The 22,732-nt window shown below is 44.4% G+C and overlaps 3 protein-coding genes across 4 annotated transcripts in view; all 3 read left to right on the top strand.

Moving 5' to 3' along the window:
* Positions 1-1,453: 1,453 nt before the first annotated feature.
* Positions 1,454-6,269, top strand: LOC132979523 (cytochrome c oxidase subunit 5A, mitochondrial-like). Its single transcript, XM_061045398.1, has 5 exons — positions 1,454-1,614; positions 3,643-3,759; positions 3,934-4,055; positions 5,002-5,124; positions 6,141-6,269. The coding sequence occupies exons 1-4, from the start codon at positions 1,542-1,544 to the stop codon at positions 5,113-5,115; spliced, it is 426 nt and encodes a 141-aa protein (XP_060901381.1). The 5' UTR covers positions 1,454-1,541; the 3' UTR covers positions 5,116-5,124; positions 6,141-6,269.
* Positions 6,270-7,407: 1,138 nt separating this feature from the next.
* On the top strand, positions 7,408-18,014 carry fam219b (family with sequence similarity 219 member B). Its single transcript, XM_061045370.1, has 6 exons — positions 7,408-7,616; positions 9,223-9,331; positions 11,760-11,853; positions 11,943-12,020; positions 13,008-13,059; positions 14,598-18,014. Exons 1-6 carry the CDS (start codon positions 7,554-7,556, stop codon positions 14,745-14,747), a joined length of 546 nt encoding a protein of 181 aa, XP_060901353.1. The 5' UTR covers positions 7,408-7,553; the 3' UTR covers positions 14,748-18,014.
* Positions 18,015-19,763: 1,749 nt separating this feature from the next.
* LOC132979178 (AT-rich interactive domain-containing protein 3B-like) overlaps positions 19,764-22,732 on the top strand; it is a 63,805-nt gene continuing 60,836 nt past the window's right edge. Inside the window, exons 1-2 of one of the 2 annotated variants that reach the window (XM_061044762.1) lie at positions 19,764-20,159; positions 21,414-22,046. In XM_061044762.1, the coding sequence (XP_060900745.1) occupies positions 20,124-20,159; positions 21,414-22,046 (669 nt within the window). In that variant the 5' untranslated portion in view covers positions 19,764-20,123. Of the gene's footprint in view, positions 20,305-21,413; positions 22,047-22,732 lie in introns of both variants that reach the window. The other variant, XM_061044770.1, reaches the window with a different exon arrangement.

A 22,732-nucleotide genomic window follows, 5' to 3' on the forward strand; every position in this document is an offset into this window, starting at 1 on the left:
TCTCTCATTGTTCTAAAACTGGAGCTGAATGTTTAAAATGTGCATCGTAAACACGGACATGTGAAGTTCTGGTGTGTAGCGTTGAAGCGCCATGACAGAGAGAGAAAGAGACGGGAGGAGGAGGAGTGATGTGCAGCAGCACATTACACTAATGGACATCTACTGGGCTGCCCTGGGCTTAGGCCGGATTAGAGTCTACCACGTCACTAAGAACACCCACACACACACACACACACACACACACACACACACACAACACACACACACACACACACACACACACACACACACACACACACACACAACATCAGATATACACACACACACACACACACACACACACACACACAACATCAGATATACACACACACACACACACACACACACACACACACACAGACACAGACACACACACACACACACACACACACACACACAACATCAGATACACACAACAGAGTAATCCGCCCTACCTTGGTTACAGTCCCTGAACATGCATGTCAGCTGTTCGTACACACAAAATGAAATTAAATGGTTAAATCTTATCATCATTAAGTTACTCAACAAAAATGACATTTTCTTGTTTATTAGATTGAAACATGAATTTTCCCCTAAATTAATGTTTTCTTCGCTCTGCAGCTCCTCACACGCAAGGTTTTATAAACGATATTTTACTTCTGAACCGATGAATAAAAACTAAAGGGCCTCCGTGTATTTTTAAACCAGCAGCGCCCCCTGCTGGTGTGAGACGTCTATTAGCAGCATTATCTTGTTTTTGAGCCAAACCTTTCTCCTCTAAAATAATTCTTATTTTTGTGTTTCATTAAATATTCTTGCTGAAACTGAAATGCTTTTTGCAATTGACGTTCTGGGCCACCGTAGTTTAAACGTGCAAGAAAATATGTAATGTCGGTTTTGGCTGCACATTTTGTAAAAGCTTTAAAAAAAAATGGGGCCTGTTGAGATTGAGAGTCTAAACTTTCAAGTTGCATTGTGGGAAATATAGGGTCTCGTGTTTGTTGGGGGCACGACACAAAATAAAGGAATAAAAGTAAGATGTCTAAACTTCGGCTCGATTTATGACATAAGTTCTAATAAAGACACAAACCCACATTTATATCGGTTATAATAAAGAGAGAGATGTAAGGTTTAAGGTTATACAGTTAAGTAGGATGATGCATCTGAATGTTTTATTATTTTTATTATTATTATTATTTGTATTATTATTATTATTATTGTTATTATTATTATTATTATTATTATTATTATCATTATTATTATTAATAATAATGATAATAAAAAAATAATCTTATTAAACTGGATCCCTGATAAATACTCCGGTGCAGTAGGTGGCGGTATGCACCTTTAAATCAGGATTGCAATCCGCTAAAAAAAAAAAAAAGAAGTAGGAGGAGACGCGCTGACGTCACACCTTCGGCTATCTCCGTCAGTCACGTGACCCTAAGCCGCCTCGCTCGGGTTTGTCCGTCCAGTCGAGTCTCCCTCTTTAGCACAGGACGGTTAGCACCCACTGCGGCACCATGTTCCGAGCCGTGTTCCGACTGTCAGCCACAGGGGCCCGGAGTCTGGCTCGGTCACGACCCTGCTACTCAGGTAGGATCATCACGCGACACACCTGCCGCCGCGAAATGTCTCGAGCTCTGCGGTAAAGGTGTATTCAGTGAGCTAGCCGGTTAGCTTCGAGTTAAGTTAACCGGGTGACATTGACTCATATTTATGTTTAGTCTTTCTGTTTGATCTTAAAATGATTCGTTTTCACTGTTTTCACATTTCGTGGAGGATTTCAAACGAGTAGGCGCGAAATTAAATGGAGTTAAAAAAAAAAAATCCACGACCTTGTGGTGACCCTCCGCAGATGGTTCAGGAGGGTCAGTCAGCGCAGTTTGTGCGCAGCCGCAGATCGACTCTGCTCACTCACATAATCATCATGTTTATAACTAATGTTTTTTAATATTCACATATTTATCTCTTAATGTTTATGCTCGTTATGGAGCTGGTTCTTATGACGTGTGCTGGACTTTGTGACGTCTGATCAGCTGTCAATCAATCTTCCTCACGCTGTAATACATTTATATTATTGTTGTAATAATAATATAATATTAATTCATTTTGTTATTATTACGATAACATGTATTTGTAGCTCACTTTTCAAAATAAAACTATTTTACAAGCAATAAAAGAAAACTCATGAAAGAGGCTCGTCATTAAATCTTAAGCAAAGGGAAAATAAAAAATAATAATTTGAATATCAGGGCTGTCAAAAATTAGGAAAATTACTCACTAAATTTAACTGCCCTGAACAGACTCCAATATGTCCAAAACTCCGCTGCCAGGGTCCTCACACGCACCAAGCCCTGACAGCACATCACCCCCACCCTCATTCACCTCCACTGGCTCCCGATCAAGTCCCGCATTCAATATAAACTCCTCCTACTCACCTACAAATCTCTCCATGGTCTAGCCCCACCGTACCTCACCAACCTCCTCCTTCCCTACACCCCGCCCCGACAGCTGCGGCCCTCAGCCACAGACCTGTTCTCCACCCCCCACACCAAACTGCTATCTTTTGGTGACAGAGCCTTCAGTGCCTCAGCCCCCACCCTCTGGAACTCTCTCCCCGCCGAAATCCGCACCGCTTTCATGAATGGTGCTAAAAAAAAGTCTTTCATTTTGAATTTTTGAACTGTCTAAGGTCCTGTGTCCACCCAGCGTCTGCCTGCGTCTTTTTTTTCTATAGTTTCAATGAGGAGAGAGCGTTTGCAGACGGCCACCCAGAGAAAAGTCGCAGCGACCAACATCTGTTTTGCTGTTGAGTAATCTGCCTTTTTGTGCAGCTGCTCCGAGTACCCGAGTTTGAAAATCATTCAACTTTTCAGAAAGGAACTGTTGACATCACTGACGTCTAGATTTTGTCGCCTATGGATCATGTCTTGTACCTTCATCCTCCTGGCTCTGTGTCGGATTGGGAAATACAAATCTGACTGTTGTGTTTTAGTGATCTCACACCTGCAGAAAAACCTCCTGATATCTCCACACTGAGCGTCATGTGTGAACACAAACATCTGAATGTTTCTCCTCCAGCCTCCTCGTATTTATTCTGCAGAAAGTCAGAGTGATCTGATGTGAGAACTCAGCAGGATATAATCAGGAGAATTCACCTGGAGCCAGTGGGAGGGGCCAGTGGGAGGGGGTGGTGACCTTTATTCCCTGTGATCGCTGCACGACCATAGACTGTCTGCACGCCACCTCTACCATCTCCGTGCTCTAATCAACCTGCTGCTGCATGTTTCCTGTTCTCCAGGATGTTCTTCAACACTCTTTAGTTCACATTGAGATTCTCTTCAACTACACGTAGCGTTGATAGAAAGACACATAATCTTGTTATAGCGTCGTATAGAGGACTCTGCTGCTTCGTCCACGTTGTTCTTTTTACATCACGTACTTACCTCAGGTGACCCCGTGCCCCCCCTCTGGTCTGACAGGCATAGTCTCAGCGCACAAACGATTCATGCAGGCTCGCCGGCGCTATTTCTTGCTTGTTGGACACGGGGCCTTAAACTGAGAGTCCTTTACTTGCTGTTTGAATTTGTATAATTGACATAAATCTCTCTCCTTTTCCAGCTCCATTGGCCTCCAGGTGTTACTCTCATGGCAAAGTGGAGACAGACGAGGAGTTCGACGCCCGTTGGGTGACTTACTTCAGCAAACCTGACATCGATGCGTGGGAACTGAGGAAAGGTAACGGCGCTCACAGCTTATCCTTTTCATACTCTCATTATTTTTTCTGACTTCGTTTATTATTTCTGTTCCAGTTTGGACTTAAATTTAGTTGTTTTTTTTATTGGTTCGGTTCATCAAAACAATCTTTATCTTTGCTCGCCCTTCAGCCTAACTTTCATTGTTTTTCTAAAGGCATGAACACTCTGATTGGTTATGACCTGGTACCAGAGGCCAAGATCCTGGATTCAGCACTCAGGGCTTGCCGGAGACTGAATGACGTGGCCAGCGCCATCCGCATCCTCGAGGCTGTTAAGGTCAGTGACTTTCCTTTGATTCCTCCCCCCCCCCCCCCCCCCCCCGAGGTCAGTGATTGGTGCGGCGCATTCCCAAGGGATGAGCTAGGCCTGTATAGCGGCTTTCCTGAATCTGAAGCCGCTGAGAGGCTGAGGTTGGGCCTAATATCTTTGTCCGACGCGCTTTCAAAAGAATACTGTGATACGTAAAATAAGTTTGACTTTTTTATTAACGAAAAAAGATAATCAACTTAACTTATAATAACGTGCATTAACTCATAACAGTGAACCAGAAACAATAACGGTCAACAAAAAATACGGCAACCCAGCTCACTTACTCACAGTTAAATCAATACCACATCTACGCCATGTGACCCGACATCCCCCTACTCAATATAATCCTAATAAATGATATAATAATCAATAACCCAAAACACCAATATATATAACAGACTACCTCAACCCTAAATAAATACTACAAAGATAATTATATCAATCCAACAGCCTGTACTTTACTCCAAAACGTTGAGGCGCTGCAAGATAACCACATCATAACTGTTTAGAGCCGACTAGATCATTAGAAGAAGAAGACGTCCACACCCTGTACTCTTGCATTTCTACAAATAACCAAACAGCAAGCATACTGTGTAAATATATAGATTTATCCAAACTGTCTAAGGAGATCAGTCGGGTGAATTTGCACCTAAAACGCCGTCCAGCACCGCCTCCGTTATACTCAAGCGGGAAGAAAAGCCGCAGAGACTTTCTAAAAAACACAAAAGTTTGAGATGCTGATTCGGTTGATGGAATGTGGAACATGGTCGGTAAATTGCCCTGGAGTTTTTACTTTTACAAATTACAGACACGGTCGATTCTCCCGGGATTAAAACACAAACGACCTCCATAAATGTCCAGGATGTGATGGGGGAAATATTTTGATGAACCGCCGTCTCTTCTTGTGTTTCAGGACAAAGCCGGCCCCCATAAAGAAATCTACCCCTACCTGATGCAAGAGCTGAAGCCGACCCTGTCAGAACTGGGAATCTCTACACCAGAAGAGCTCGGCATGGACAAGCTATAAACTGTCGAGGTGAGACTGCAGGGTGACACGATAAATAAATACTGCGTGGGAAGATGATGCTGTTTTAAACTAGCGGAGTAGAAGACGCACTTTAACACCATCTATAAACGTTCTATCTCTTTTATACCCGTGTGACTAATATGCAAACATAGAAAGCTGACACAGGCGCCGTCGTGAACGTGAGGTCAGCATCCGCCATCACGTGCTGTAAATACGCCCCGTTCATTGTGTATGGCAGGCAGCCGCCAAACTCTTTTAAACGTGCTGTTGGCGCCACTTATTAACATCGTTTTTCTGTCATGAGGTCATGGTGGTGCATTTAAAGTCAACAGTGGTATTTAGTACAGAAAGCTTGTGGAGGCCGCTCAGAGTCAAAAGACTCAATTAAAAGCCCACCACGGGCGTAAATGTCACGGCTTAAAATGGTGGTCTGAACAGGGCTGAATTCAACCCGTGACCAGCGGAGTCGGGCAGCGCGACTCGCCGGCTGTCGATACCGTTCGGTCCGTCTCGGTTACAGCAGCGGAGCGGAGGCTTAAGGCTTCTATTTCTGCAGGATGACGGATCACGGAGCATCAATTTACCACAGAAAAGATCGAGCGGGACAGGAAGTCAGACACCGAAACAACATTCAAACATCCTGTTTATTTTCAGAATAAAATACTGTTTTGACGGTTCAGAACGATGACAGAATGTGTGTCGATTTTTAACGGTTTTATACCACATACATCGTTTTATCGAGTGAATCTGTGAAATTACCGCGGGAACCCGGGCACTCCAGATGTCCACCCAGCTGTGGGTGTTGACGGAGGAGGGTGCACAGAGCCGTAACAGACTGGAGAAACGCCAAACACACTGCGTCTGATTTACCGTTGTACTTTTATTCTGGATTGTCCGGTCCTTAATCATGTCTGAATCTTTCAGAATGTAGACATTGTTAAAACTCTCCTTTTGTCTTTTTGTGTAACTGTGTAATCGTGTTTCCTGCTCACACCTGAACCCGTCTCCTGTTCCTCTTTCTTCAGGTCGTCTGCATCATAAAGAGATAAACTCCTCCGATTCTCTTCTGTCATATATGTCAATATTGTTGATTAAATCCATGCTGTCCTGTTCTGTACAAAATGGTGGACCTAATAAAGAAAATAGTTTCAGAACGTCTCGTGTTTCTGTTCGGGTTAATTATTGATCATTTTTTATATCTTTTTTTTTTTTTTTTTTTTTTTTTTTTACTGTTGCTGACTTGTTGTTGACCTCTGTCCCTGGCAAAGAAGATGGCTCAGTCCCATTTCACCCCCTACCACTTCACTTTATTTTATGTTTATGATATCTTATGTTAAACTCATTACTGTCTGTTCCTTAAAGAGACAGTAGCCTGCCCGTTCTTCTGTCATACACCAGATGGCGCCAAAAGACTTTTAAAACATGAATGTTGATGCAGGGCTTCCCAAACCCTTTCAGCCCGCCACACTCCAAAATAAGAGCGCCAGAGACTGAGGACCCCCGCTGTGCCTGGAGGAGGAGGTTAAGGCACACCAGCACTCAGGTGCGTTCAGGTTTACGTGTAAAGAGCAACACCTACATTATTGCTGTCATTTGCAAACTTACTTTTTAAGTATTGTTTACACGTTAGTTTCATTTAACTTTACTTCTTGATATGTTTTTCTTTTAATTGAACATCCATTTATGTGGAATGCATCTCGCGACCTAACAGGGGGGTCCCGACCCTCACTTTGGGAACCACTGTGTTAATGGATTTAACACGTCTCAGTATAATTCACTCTGGAACACCTACGTCACCCAGTGCACCTTGAATAATAAATATTAGATTTTTTTTTGTGTTTTTTGCCGTTATGGAGAGAACGGGAATGACATACTTCGTTAAATCCTGGTTGTATATATTCACATTCTTAGTTTTTATATTTTTAGCACTTATTTACTTTGTATTTAATATTATATTGTGTTTAAATTTGCTAATATTGTGTGTTGGACAACCTGCTGCTGTAACGCCACAATTTCGCAGTTTGGGATCAATAAAGTAATTCTATTCTATTCTATGCAGGAAAGGAGCCACAGGCCGGAATTTAAATTAAATAATAATAATAATAATAATAATATATTATATAAAGTTGAATTATCACTTCCCTGACTGTGTAAACAAATACTGAATATGTTAAAGTTTAGGGAAAGTAGATGAACCTGTTAGAAAACATGCAGATAGATATTCTGAACTTCACTCCATGACCAGCAGGGGGCGGGGCGGGGCGGGGCAGGGCGGAGTGGAGTTTGACAACCGCCGTCAAACCTCACAGAAGAAGAAGAAGAAGCAGATTAGCATGACTAGCTAACAGAAGTGTCTACCTGTCTGAGTGAAAACACACTGCGGCCCCGCCTCTCGACATGTCTGTGTTCAGGAGCAACTTGTGACGACTAACAGCAAGATGATGAACGACATCATGGAGGAGCCGGAGAAGGACAGCGTACCGGAAACACGAGTTCTGTCGGTAATGTCAGAGCTAACTGAGCTAACACGGCTAACGACAGTGGGAGGCTAGCCGCGTTAGCTCAGCCTGAGATTTAAATACTTATTATTACTTATTATTCATGTATTAAAAGATCATTAAGAGGGTCAGCTGTGTGTGCTGTTTACTCGGTTAACTTAAGACTTCAATAGTTTTTACTGTCATCTTTTATTTTGCTTTTAAATACGTTAAATACATTTTTCTCTTCCTGTTAGCCGAAAGGGATTCTGGGAGGAATTATTTCAAATTTGTTTTTGTTTATTTATTTATTTATGAAGTACAAAGCAAGAAAAGACACATATGGGTTGATAAAGAGAGCAATCAGAGGATTATTAAACAAATATAATTTATTTATTGACTTTAGATTTTTATTTGTTGTTACCATAGCAACAACAATTATTATTCTTCCATCCACACAAACAAAACAAGAGAAGAGAAACTACCAGAATAAAACCTGATCAATCAAACTCAAAACATTAGTAAATAAAAATAAAACACAATCACAGACAAACTGAGCAGTTTATCTAATAATCAATAAAAACATTTTACTCTGCGTTCCTTCTGTTCTTAAATAATCTATCATCTTAACAGTGAGCTGGGTTAAATGTAGAGACAGTTTATTCAACATCGCCCTGTCCAAGACTGTTCTTTTTAAAGCTTTAGCAGGCAGCCTGAACGCTGGGAGTAACAGTGTGTAGGTTTTATTTAATCTTAAACTGGACCAGGCTACATGCAGGTCTCTCCTCCACCCTGATCCACGACAGCCGTGTCTCATTTAGCTCTTTCTTCAAGGCAAGGAAACTTTATTTATCAATTCAAATAACTTTATTTATCAATTCAAATAACTTTATTTATCCGTTAGGAACTTCATATGTGTAAAAGAGCATCAGTACGCATACAGCTAGACACAAAAACAACAGCAGAAACACACACATACAAGTGGCTCTATTAAAAGCATGATAAATAGGTCATAAATAATTGTTATGAGCGGTTAAATGAGTGAAAATAAATTAATAAGAAATAGATAATTTGTTCATGAGCCTGATGGATGTGGGAGCAAAGCTTGACATGACTCGATTAGTCCGGAAAGTGAGAGATCTGTATCTGTGACCTGAGGGGAGAAGAGTGTGTGTGTGTGTGTGTGTGTGTGCGTGTGTGTGTGCGTGTGTGCGCTGTCTGAGGGTGTGTGTGTGTGTGTGTGTGTGTGTGCTGTCTGAGGCTATGTGTGTGTGTGTGTGTGTGTGTGTGTGTGTGCTGTCTGAGGGTGTGTGTGTGTGTGTGTGTGTGTGTGTGTGTGTGTGTGTGTGTGTGTGTGTGTGTGTGTGTGTGTGTGTGTGTGTGTGTGTGTGTGTGTGTGTGTTGTCCTTTTAGTTTTGTTCTCCTGTTGTAGATACTGATCAGTGGTTCCTGCTGCTGTCTGATTATTTTGCTGCTTATTGTTATGATCCTGTTTAATGGGTTATGAAGAGAGAATAAAGTCAGAGTGTAGAGGATGAAGACAAAATGTTACTCGTGTAAATGTTCCACCACTGAGTAATGACGACACTCGAATGTAAAATACCGATCATCTTCATTTCTTTCACCTCAGGGCTCCAGTGGCGGGACGAGACCTAAGAACGCCGACGGAGGAATCAGACCGGTGGAGAAAAGAGGACCTTACATCATGTCCAGAGCTCCTGCAATCCACCTCAAATTACGTAAGCGTCGTCTTGAGTCATCGTAACCAACGCCGTAAACACAGCGCTGGCCTGTTAGTCAAGAGTGGTTTCATAATTATCGTGTTTAACTGTGACATGCTGCAACATGGTGACGCAAAGGTGTGTTGGACATGCAGAGCCCAAATCAAAAGATGCTGGTGAGCTCACTCACGGGCAGAAATCAGTCAACAGGGTGAAGTTGTAGTGACGCGGTTCCTCATTTTAAAGGGGACATATTCTGAAAAATCCTCTTCTTCAGTGTTTCTGAACATATATTTGGGTAACCTGAGAGTCTACTGACCCACAACATGTGAAATAAACCCATCCAGTCCTTTGTTTGTGGTCTGCATAAGTCTTACAACACAGAGGAAAATGCTCTGTTTCTTTTTTTTTTTATTAGGTGCAATAAAGTGACATACAAATTTAAGATTTACTTTTATTGATCCCCGCAAGGGGAAATTTCAGTTTTTACACTCTGTGGTCATGCTACACACACAGGCTGAAGTATATACACATGCACACAAACAGGATCTTATGGACATGCACTAATGGAAATATGTCAGAGTGACGGAGCTGCCCACAGCGGGCGCTCCTGAGCTGATGGTGGGGAGGGGGTTTGGTGCCTTCCTCAAGGGCGCCTCGGCAGTGCTCAGGAGGTGATCTGCCACCTCTCCAGCTTCAATACTTGGTCCGCATCGGGACTTGAACCGGCGACCCTCCGGTTCCCAACCCAAGTCCCTACAGACTGAGCTACTGCCGCGCAAATGAGGCACAAAAAAAAACAAACAGACAAGGTCAGGACAACGACTCCAAAATACAGTAAAAAAAAAAAAAAAAGAAATAAGACAAATAAAGACAGCAAAATAAGACATCAATAGACACACATCATACTACGAACAGAAAAACTACAAAACTATATGAGATACCTAAGAAAGGATGCAAAAAGTGAAAGAAGCGATAGAGAGAAGGAGAGGGAGAGGAGGTGCTTAGTAAGGGGGACTTGAGAGGTGGAAGAGAGTTGAAGAGTTGAGCAGTGGTTTGTGTTGAATATGTTAAACAATGTTGTGGTGTGAGAGGTAAGAGTTTGTGTAATGATTATGTTTTAGCGGAAGTTGACTGCAGCCGGGGTTTTGGGGTTAGTTTGAGCGTTATTTGACTGTTTCAAATGTGCTCTCCTTGTGATGTCACAGTGGGATTCTGGTAAAAAAAATTACATTTAAAGAGACACACACACCAAAACGGAGCGTTCTGAGAGAGCTGGTTTATACAGGGTCACAAACCTCCTCTGGTGCTTGATTCATGTTATATTTTGACCAAAGCACAGCACAGATGTTTCATTTAGACCACAGGGGGACTGTTTGAAAAGGTGGAGAAGGGGGGATGATATGTCCTCTTTAAGACCCTGATAACTTAATTTGAAGTAGATCAGATGAGATCATCTGTAAGCTGGTGAGGTAAACTCTTAACACCGCTCACTGACTCGCGGTTTCATGTCTGATTTGTGTTTTGCAACCGAAAGTGTACATTGCACATTCCAGCACAGATGGGGAGGAAGTCCTGACAGATGGACCGTTGAGTTAGTTAAGGTTCAATGATTCTGTCATGTGAGATTGAAAAAACACATGACATATATTTAACGGTCCTCTCTTTCTGTCTGCTTCATACGATCACACTCAGTGCTTCATACAGGGTGCTTAACAGAAGTTTCCTGAAATATATCAGAGGTGTCCAACAGCATGTCAGAAGCAGATCTTAAAAAGCTGGACCAAGTACTATTTGGTCCACCGCTTGTGCTTTACTTTTTCGTGCGAGCGCGAGTGGAGAGGGGTGTTGGAGGTGTGTCTCTGGAGTAGAGGCTTCAGTATGGAGGAGGCGTGGCCAAACAGCAGTTTGTTTTGGTTTCATGCTGGAGCTCAAGGTCGCCATCTACTGGATCAAAAAGTCACACATTCTTCCTTTGAAGACGTTAATGTAATGAATGCATTATAATAATATAGAGTTACATTTATGAAAAATTGTTCCCTGGTGTTCACTGTTCAATTATGTCGCAATTTTGGAGTCATACGACTGATTTTGAAGACGGACAAATTTTCAGCTGGCTCAAACGTCCCTAGTCGATAAGCATTTCGGGCGATCGCAGCCCGATCAGCTGCTTTCGACCGGTCGGTAAGAGCAGAGGCACGAGTCGAAGTCCCTGATTTAAGGACTTGTTTTCCTTAATGTGTCTGCACAAAGAGTGTAATAAAATCACCATGGCAACAGCATGCACGTCCTATATAATCTGTCTTCCCGTATTGAATCTAATAAAACTTACACATCACTGATGATCATTTAAACACAGCAAAGACCTCTCAGTGGCTGAGGGATGACTTTACTTTATTATCCAGTCGGTCCTCACCAACACAAACGTGTCTCTTATCATCCCCAGAGAAACATCGGGAAATGGCGAGAAAGGCCCTGAAGAAGAAGGCGCTCTCCCCGGGACCCCCGGTGATGCATCAGCCCCGACAAGGAGCCAAGAGGTGAGAAGAGGAGCTGCTTTTTTTTTTTATGAGCGTAGATGTAGGGGAGGAGACGCTTTGTTTTTGACGGCTTCTCGTTCTCCTTTCAGGACGGTGAAGTACAACAAAGGCTACGCCGCTTTGAGCCAGCACGCCGAGGAGAGTTTGGTGGCACTGGACTCGGACAGGTAAGGCTGCTCCAGGTGTACAGGTGACAACGCTGCTGAATTACCTCTTTATGCCGTACGGTTTTGATGCGATACTTCTGGTTCATGTTAAGAGAACAAGTTTTAGGAACATCATCATTCAGAAAAAAAACATCCAGAAAATAACGTTAAACTTCTCTCGCCCTCCTTTGCCCTTCTCTCTATGTTAAGGTCGCTCACGGACGCCGCTCTTTCTCTTGTGCTTGTGTGTTGAAGTCATCCGAGTTTGAATAGTTTTAAAGACGAGCCGTGGATCATCGAGGTGCTAAGGCCCTGTGTCGGCCTAGAGTTTTTCCCGGACTGTGCGCTCAGGAGCGTTTGCATGAAGCGTTCGTGCACTGAGTAGAAAAGTGCTGCACGTCCGTCCTGTCTCCATGACAACAGTCTGTTTACAACGACCGCTGTGTGACCGACACTGCTCCGTTACTTTTTACTGCATGTTTTATATTTTAGATCGTTTATTTCCCGATCAGACACGGAGCAAAGAGGATGAGGGGACAAGACACGATCTGTAGGAGACAAAACTACGGGGAATATCAAACATCTGGAAAAGAGCTCCGGTGACGTCAACAGCGCCTTTCTGAAAAGCTGAAAGCAGCCGCACAAAAAAGGCAGAGCGCTCTGTAAAAAACCACTGGAGCTCAGAAGAAAACGCTAGGTGGACACAGGGGGCGTAGTAGTGATTTTTGCGAGTCTTTGCGGTGCTGTTGTGATGATGGTACGAGAATATGAAGAATTTAGTTTCAGAGTTTGAGGGAAACGTCCTTTTTTTCAACATATTAGAAAGTAGGAAAGCGTTGGAGTGCAATCGATGTTTAATCTGGAATAAAAAGGTCTTTTACATTGTTGCCTTTTAATCATCTTCTTCCACGCTGTGTTGACCCCTGACCCCTGACCTGTATGTTTCCATTTGACATGTTTGAGTTGTTGACCTCGCAGTGACACAACTCGTCTTTCTTGTCTTTGCAGCGATGAGGAAATCGATTTTGAGCAGTATTCCTCCGGATACTCTTCAGCCGAGGTGAGTTCTCCCTCTTCACATTGTCTAATCGCGGTCGTCTCACTGTCGAACCGGCCGGACGACTCGAGTGCAACAAAAAAAAAGTGTCTTTTTGAAATGGTTTATTATCTCAGACTTCTATTTCTCAGTTTTTCCCTTCAGCTTTGAGACCTTAAAATAAATCCACTCATGATGTGATAAAAGGTCAGACATGAAGACATGGGGTCAGATCTTGTCCGTATTCTCATGTTTTTATACATATTGTAGAAACTGTACGTACTGACGGCCTGCAGCGTTTTACTTTGACCTTACATACGTTTGTTTTTCTCAAACATGGAGCCTCGGGCTGTTTCTGAGCTCAGATATGCAGCCGGGGTTGTTTCCTCCTCCTTCACGCCACAGGCACATTCAGTCTTAACTCGTTTTCTCACATTGCAGCGGAGAGAAAGGTGAAGTGACAGCACCGCTATGAACCGTGGAAAAATAAATATTAAACCAGCGTTATTTAAAAAGTGGTCCCAGACTCTTAGGTTTCTGTTCATGCTTAATTCTTCTGTTCTTTGGATGAACAGTTATGGTTAATGTTTTAAAGGCTAATCAAATAAAAAGGGTTGGTGCTACTTTAACTGCCGATTTCCACATAGTCAGTAAGAGGTGTGTTTCGTAAGAGCGGCGTGCACCCTGCCCCACTGGGTCCATTCAGGAGTGTGAGCGCAGCCTTGAGCAACTGTACACACATCACAGGAGAACTACAAGATCACAAGAGAACTACAAGATCACAGGAGAACTACAAGACCACAGGAGAACTACAAGATCACATGAGAACTACAAGATCACATGAGAACTACAAGATCACACGAGAACTACAAGATCACAAGAGAACTACAAGATCACAGGAGAACTACAAGATCACATGAGAACTACAAGATCACATGAGAACTACAAGATCACAAGAGAACTACAAGATCACAGGAGAACTACAAGATCACAGGAGAACTACAAGATCACAGAGAACTACAAGATCACAGGAGAACTACAAGCTCACGCGTGAACTACAAGATCACAGGAGAACTACAAGATCACAGGAGAACTACAAGATCACAAGAGAACTACAAGATCACAAGAGAACTACAAGATCACACGTGAATAAAGAGAAAAACGTGCAAACAACATGTAGCTTTGTCTTTCTCAGGATGATTTGTACATTCGGCGCCTGTTTTCTTTTTTTTTAAAGATTTATTTTTGGGCTTAGGGCCCCTTTCTCTCTCCATGTCCTATTGTTTACGGTGAGAAGGCAGACTCAGAGGGCAGAACAAACACCTAGCTGGGGGAGGGGCTACTGCCCTTTGTGATGTCATGAAGGGAAAATCTCCAAACGGCCTGTTTGAGCACACATTTTCTGAAAAGTGGAGCAGGCAGAAGACGGAGAGGATGGACTTTTCTCATCATTGGGGGGTTTGTAGACGGACTAGAGACACATGTTAGAGTTAGAGGAACATGGAGAGGTGTGTTTTGTATAATGTGACCTTTAAAGGTATCTCTTTGTTTTTCCTCTTCAGGTCCATCCTGATTTAACCAAGCAGCTGCTTCAGGACGGCTACCGCCTGGACGAGATCCCTGACGACGAGGACCTGGACTTGATTCCGCCTAAAGCCATGGGCTCCTCTGTGTGCTGCTGCTCTGAGGGCCCATCCTGCTCCATGCAGTGATGCTGGAGCGGAGAATCAGACGTTTGTAAAAGGTCTGGCTCCGGTTGAGTCACAGGTGCCTGTGGTCCTCCTTCTGACCCCGCTCACTGCTATGCTGCCTGAGGACTTCCAGCTGAGAAGCCAAAACCCTGTTCATGCAGGACTGCCTGCACCGAGCTCGCTCGACACACATGACAACCCGAGGGCCCTGAGAACAAGCCTTATCCACTGTGACCCCAAAGCTTCAAGTATTTTTTTATTTCTACGTTTTTCTTTTTATGGAACTGAATATGAGTGAGTCATTGTTTTCAGATATTTTACGTTATTTTTAACCGAATGAAGAGCCGGCTTCTGTCTTCTTCTGCTCTGGTGAACTGTCCTAACTGGACTGCAGCCCTCTGAATGTGTCTGTAGTCCTGTTCTGCAGGCCCCTGAACTGGTCCGCAGCCTTCTGAACAGGTTTCATGTTCCAGCCTTGTGGCCCGTTATTAACTAACATTGATACGAGGACATGTGACCTTTGACCTTCACTGAAGAGTGTTGCACTATCTGGATCTCCCTGTTTGTTTTTCTTCACCGTGTCCCGTCTCAAACAAGACATTTGACTTTCATTCCAAAGTGACATCACCACCTCTATGGTGGTATAACCCCTACTCCACATTATCAGTAAACACACACCTGGGGCGCTGGTGGCACAGTGGTTAGTGCGCACGCACGCCCCATGTATGGAGGCTAAGGCCCCCACATAATAATAATAATAAGCTTTATTTCTGTTGTGCCAACATAACACATGAAAAAGAACGACAAAGAGGACCCAAGAGGAGAAAAGACAGGCAGAGGGAAGTCTGAAGAGAGATCTCAGAAAGAGGACGCCAGGGGGCGGAGCCATGATCGGGGCGAGCACTCACCCCCGCCTGGTCGAGGCTGCTGCTCGACCTCCCCCTGCTCCCTCCTTTACATCGTGTCCAAGTGAAACATGAACTCCTTAAATTAGAAGACGAGCCCGGTCGGGGATCATCGTCAACGTTGTTTCTGATTGGACAGAAGAGCTCCTCCCACTTCTCCTTCTCGCCATGAAGGAATCGGCTTCATGACGAGAAGGAGTCACCGGGACGAAAGCAGAAGGAAAGAGGGGACATGATGTTACACTGCTGCAGAATCAGACGAGTTACTGAAGCGCCGCGAACGATCGACCAATGACGTCATGGAAATAATTTACATTCCAAACGTATAAAAAATCGACCAATGAGAGACGAGAAGCTTCAGGAGGAGTCGGCGTCAAACGTTTGCTCCTGTGGTCAGACGTGGAAACACTCCTGATTTAAGTTTATTATTTTTGATTGATTTTCTTAACGGATCATTTGGGATTATTATAAAGAATTTATCTATAGATTTATATATTCAGATTATTTTGTGTATTTAGGATCAAAACGCCGTCGAGGATCCGATCAGATAAAACTCTGGATGAAAGGAAATCTGCGTTTGTGATGATGGCAGATTAAAGATTAGAGTCTTATTTATTTATTTGGTTAAAGACGCTCTCTGCAGGATTTACAGTTTGTGATCCTCGTCTTTAAAAGAAGGAATTCATTACGTGGTCATTTTAAGATTATTTAACATGTAGAGGCGGGCGATATGGAAAAAAATACATTTTTTATGGCGGTATCACGATCACGATTTTATCACGATATTTACTCACTCTGATCTTAAAGAAAATGTTTGTAAGTTACTGACCAGTTGAACGCCTTGTTTCCCCGTGTTACGTTTTAAAAATGCTCAAAGACGCCGTGTCGGAGCGTCGACTGCAGCACGCTGCGGCCGATCGTCACACCTCGAGCGACGTGTGAAATGTGTTTCAGCAACAGAACTTTTATTTTAAGCCGCTGACGAGCTCCACGATTTTACAGTCTGAGAGCCGCAGTGCATTGTGGGCCGGTTTAGTATGACCAGTGTGCTCGTAAACATCCGGGTATTTCTCGCACACACAAAATGCACGCTATGATTATCGGATCATCCGACACACTTAAAGGCCGGGTTGGTCATTTCCTTCAGATCCATTTTTTCAGATTCTGGGTGAAATTGTCTTTATGTCCTGACAGACATTAATAACTCATGTTCTCTGAAAAAGGAACAAAGAAAATCCATCATCTGTATCAGTTTGTAAGTCTGTAAAAACTTTGACCAATGTCTGCCACGAGGTACCAATCTGATGAACCAATCACACGCCTCCCTGTCTCCCTGCTCGCTCTAGCACACACTCAAAGCATGAGCTGAGGTCCGCTTCTGGAGAAACGGCGCTCGTGTAGGGGGCGTGGCTTTAGAGGGAGCGCAGAGGGGAGGGGGCGGGTGCAGACGGAGCACTGAGGGAATGCTACTTTCAAAATCATGCTAGTTTTAGAAAATTACCAACCCTGCCTTTGATGTGACGTCATATTGGACTGCGGTTTGGACGCAGCAACTTCAAACTAACCCCCCCTCCCCTGCTCACATAAATCACATTTATTTATAAATCAAACGTCCAGCTGTCTTAAAGGTTGGGATAGAGACTCTAAGGATGAACGTAGGGCTGCACGATGTGCTCAGAGATAACGACATAAATCACAACAACAGAGGAACAGTTTTCTGACTCGTTAACATCCAGCGTGTTATTTCAGTGATTTGGATTTTTGCACTTTGTCTTGTTGACATTCTGATGATTTTGCGTTTAATAGTGCAGCCCTGCGTGAACGTGCGGCGGCTGTCGTGCTCACCTGCAGACCACACGTTGTTGTTGTTTTTCTCACGCTGTGTTTGTTATTGTCACGAGGCGTACCTCTCTCTCACGTCACTCAAAGAGCGACACGACAGATTTCAGGAGAGGAAACAAATCTGTGCAACAAAGTTTAAGATGTAAATGAATAAACGCTGAGTCACTACACACACACACACACACACACACACACACACACACACACACACACACACACACACACACACACACACACACACACACAGAGAGTGATTCCCTCGGCGTGTTTTTGAGGTGAATGCTTTACCCGCCTCGGCCCCGGCTCTGCACCGTGTTCTTATTGCACTGGACACCAGTGGTCAGTAGCAGGTTCACCTGACTCACCTGTTCTATGCAACTGTCGGGACAATCTGCGGTCTTAATGATGATGAGGATGATTTAGTGTTACTGAGTGCTTCATGCAATAACTGAAAGAGTTTTATAAACACTAGTGTGTGTGTGTTTTTTATTTGATTGTAATGTTTATCAGTTTACATTATTAAATAAAGTTATTATCTATTCCTCTGTGTCTGATTTAACCATGAACAGGGTCGTCTACAAGGAGGGGGCGGGGGGGGGGCTAAAACCACACCTGGGCCGTATCTGAATTGCCAAGTACCTACTCAATCTGTCAGTAGGCAGTATGCAGTACCTACTATCCGTGCTGTATACTGTTAGTACCTACTATTCAGTAGGCAGATATTTGTTCTTACTTCTTCAGATTCATTCAGTAAGGAAGCGCCGTCATTTAAGTTTCCCGAACCGGTCGCATTCACCCGTTTTTTTTTTGTTTTGGTTTTAGTTTAGCTTTATTCAAGAAGAGTAATGCACATATACAGTCAGGTAAACAAAAAACAATATCACAATGTAAATCAAGTAAAAGATTAAATAACTAAATAACATACAGTACATGAAGAAAAGATCAAATGAAAGACAGTAAGATACAGAATATAAAATAAACCAATAAAGACACATTTAAATAGTGAAATCATTATTTAAATAGAGGGAGAAAGGTTTTATAATAATGCAGATATTTGTTTTATTTTCTGTTGTTAATTAAAAGTAGTGATTTCAGTCGGGACTTTTAAAGTATTCGGTTGTGACGAGCTTTTGAGTCGTATGGAATCAGGTTTATGTCAAAACTAGAGAGAGCAGGAGCACCGATAGCTTAGTGGTTATGTTGCACAAGCTATGTACAGACTGAGGCCACAATCCTCATGGCAGCAACTTTGGGTTCGAATCCGCCTTCGGCCCTTTGCTGCATGTCATCCCCACTTCTCTCCTCCCAACGCTTCCTGTCTGTCTTCACTGTCATATCCAATAAAGGCAAAAAAGCCCCCCCCCCCCCTCCTTCAAGCTCCTGAAGTTTCGTTCACGTGAGGCAACCAAGGAGACCACGGCTGGCTCTGCTGCCTTTTTTTGTGTGGTGATTTTTGTCTTTTATCAAATCGAACAGCTGAGGAGAGACAGGAGAGGGAGCAGAGAGCGGTGGGACGACGTGCAACAAAGGGCCGAGGTCGGGTTTGAACCCAAGACCGCCACTGGGATGTGGACCGTAGCCTCTGTGCACGGGGCGCGTGTCACAACCGCTCTGCCCCTCTGATGATCCGTCACTGTCAACGCCATCAGGACTCTTCAGCTTCGGTTTCATGATGGAAATTCTCCTCGTTTGAAAATGTCTGAACTGCAATGTTCACACTTTGACCTGTGTGTGTGTGTGTGTGTGTGTGTGTGTGTGTGTGTGTGTGTGTGTGTGCGCGCGAGTGTGTGTGTGTGTGTGAGTGTGTGTGTGTGTGTGTGTGTGCTGCCCCCTCACCGCCACGAGGGGGCAGCATGGAGCTAAACTGCACGAGCTGCACTCATCAGAGTATCACCTCTGTGACACACTTTAAGCACGAGGCCCTGCTGACTTTTATTTAAATGTTGCGACGTCATGAAACGTGAACATTAAGTTTTAAACTGTGTGACGTGTGTTTGTGTCGCACGTGGGGAAAAGAGGGATTTAAAAATAAACATTTTCTCTGATACTGTCAGAAGTATCGATGAATTTAATGTGAAGAGAAAAGCATTTAAAGGTGTTTTTTTAATTGAGATCATGACGTAGGCCCCCCCTCTACAGAAATAAAGGTGCATGAGGTGATCGATCACTTACAGGTAAACCCGCTCAGAGTGTCATGAGACTTGAAAGGCTGTGAGACTTGTTGCTGTGCTGGGCGGGCCTAAAGGCTGTTGTGCGCCATGCTGGGGGGGGTGGAGTGGGGGGTGGGTGTCAATTGAAGGGGAGGAAAAAAAAAACCGACTGAAGGGAGTTACCTCAGCGCTCTGCGAGATATGAGATCTGGCCATTTTCCAGGCGTTTTTCATTTCCCCCCTCTCCATTAAAGAAGAAAATCAGGAAAATCGGCGGGGAAAGAAGAGGCACAAACATCGGCCTGAGGAGAGATCACTGCGCCGTTCTGCTCCGAGTCAACACGAACCTGCGTGCACAGCGATTCTGTCTCTCTCTCTCTCTCTGTATGTGTGCGCGCGTGTGCGTGTGTGTGTGAGAGAGTGAGTGTGTTTACAAGTGTTTGAACGAGTGCCAGAAACGAGGGAAGAAGGAGAGGATAAAGCCTAGGAAGGAAGGAGGGATGGTGGACAACTCAGGCAGCAGTAAGGCACAAATGGTGAGTCCTGCTCGATGTCCGTCTCCGTTCCTCTGATCACAAACGAGCTCCAAACAATCGATTAACCTCGTTTTATAAGCCTGCTCGACGTTGACGCTTCACTTTCCGTACGATAAAAGAAGACAGAGTAAATTTGACCTCTATGGTAGGTTACTTTTGGATTATTTCACGTCAGCCCTGTGCTGCGCTTTGGGGGTTTTTACGCGGACGCTCTCCGCGTCTTTTGAGGATGTGGCAGAAAACTTTGACACTTTTAACTTTTTTTTTTTTTCCCTCTCATGAATCTTTATTAATCTTACAAAGGTGACTAGAGGTCAACTTCTCCTCTTGTTGTTTTATCATTGGAAGTTTTTTTTTACTGTATCTGGATTTAAACGCTCAGGATCATTTTAGTGTCCTTCCTTCCTAACAGGCATGAGCTGCGGCTCTAATCTCACTCTGTTACTGTTTCACTGCGAAATACTTCTATTTTCTCCTTTCTCAGTCCTATCATCAAATTATTTTTGAGTGTTTGACTGCTGGGACGTGTAGTGATTTAACATGTAGCTGTGTGTGTGTGTGTGTGTGTGTGTGTGTGTGTGTGTGTGTGTGTGTGTGTGTGTGTGTGTGTGTGTGTGGTGACCCCCTCCGACATGAACAGTTTTTTTTATTAATGCTTTAGTCCTCTGTGCTCTAACAGGCCGGGTTACAGCTTTACTCTGCTATAACACAAACTCAGCTGGTAGATCTGAAAGTTTAGACCCCACATATATATATATATATATATATATTTACTGTTTATATACAGTTTATATGAGCTAACAAACATCAGACCTGCTGTGGGATCATGTTCACTTTTCTGACTCTTCTGCAGCAGATCACTTGGTTTTAGCTTTGGACCCTTTGCAGGTTTTTTTTTTTCAGAATCTGTTGAGGCTGGATGATCTGTTCTTGTTTTCTTTGTTTCCATGTTTAAATCAGACCTCATAGCACTAACTGTTTGAATCTTTTATTCACACTTTAAGTCCTTCTAGAGAGGCATGTTGCTAATTAGCATCCGCTGTAAACTCTTCTTGTATTGGTCGGCTGTTTTCATTTCCTCTGTGTGTTGTGTATTTGTCCAGAATATATAAACCTTAAATACTTATTATCCTGGTGGCGTCTCGTCTAAAACAGAATTATGAGATTCAATTCAAATGATTTTTTCTGGATGTTTTTCGGAGGTTAGGGTATTCATTATGTAAAAAATTACTCCTTCTTCTCTTCCTCCCACAGCCCAGCATGTCTCAGGACCCCGGTGTGGCCTTTCCTCAGAGCACCTCTTCGGGGGGGATGAAGCTGGAGGCGGTGATGGAGCAGCTCCAGCGCCAGCAGCAGGCCCGCCTGGAAATGGAGCGCAAGGAGAGGAAGCTGCGAGAGGCCCACATCATGTACGCTCAGCAGGTCGCCGCCCAGCAGGCCATCCTGGCGGCCGCCCGGGCGTCTGGGGCCAGCTTCATGGGCAAAGGCCTGCCCGTCGGGGTCCCAGTGGGCGGGCTGCCTCCACGGGTGTCCAATCAGAGCAGCGTGGACTCGGAGAGGGAGGACGACGAGGACAGAGGCCGGGACTCCGGGGACGACGACGACGACAACGAAATGATGGAGGGGGACGAGGGCAGCGACGACGACGAGGGGAGCGCGAGCGGTTTGGAGTTTCTCCGCAAGCAGACCCTCGCTTTGCAGCAGAGCGCCGCCCGCATCCCGGCCCGTCCGTACGGCGGTTACTCCGTATCGGCGCTCCAGAGGGTCGCGTCCCCGCCTATCAGGGTGAAGCAGGAACCGGACGAGGGTCTCTCTCCCGCGGGGCCTCACTCCGCTACGTCTCCTAACGGGCAGGCCGACTGGGGCTTTGAGGATCACTTCAGACAGGTGAGTGCACCGCTCGGGCTCCACGCCGCCACGCTTCCTCTCCCTTGGTTTAAGTCCTGCTTTGACTTTCCTGTTTTTGATGTCCTTCAATCTTTACCCTCGAGCACAGAATCTCCTCCTGACACGATCGCTCTGCAGACTCTAATCTGTTTTACAAACGTTCCTTAAAACTAGCGACCCGCCACAGAGCGCTCTGCACTCGCTCGCTGTGACCCGAGGGAGAGAAAGGCCTCTGTCACTCTCCTGTGTGAGTGTGTTGTTTGATATCTCAGTGCAGCCCCCCCCCCTGCTGTGAGTGACTGCTTAATCTGGACTGTTGGACAAACCTCTCCAGCTGTATCTTTGTGAGACACTTCAAATCTCTGTGGACGGCCGACCGCTGATTGGCTTTTGTGGCTTAAAAAAAATGCTCCTAAGTGAGTCCTGGCAGCGGGCCAGGTTGGGGCGCAATGTGTTCACACTCACTGCCTCTCTCCCTCTGCGCTCACATCCAGTGTGTGTGTGTGTGTGTCTCTCTCTTCTCTGTCCCTCTTGGCACTTGGCTCAGGCTCTGGTTTGGCTCGGATCCAGGTAGCGGAGTCAGGCGGGGCAGGGTTTGCACGCTGTGAGGCTGTGGGTGGTTGGCCGGGTCAGCTGGAGGATTTTGGGTGGGTGGGAAGGTTAGCTGTAGTACACACACCACGGTA

This window comes from Labrus mixtus, chromosome 1 (assembly GCF_963584025.1).
Source record: "Labrus mixtus chromosome 1, fLabMix1.1, whole genome shotgun sequence".
NCBI classification, from domain to species: domain Eukaryota; kingdom Metazoa; phylum Chordata; class Actinopteri; order Labriformes; family Labridae; genus Labrus; species Labrus mixtus.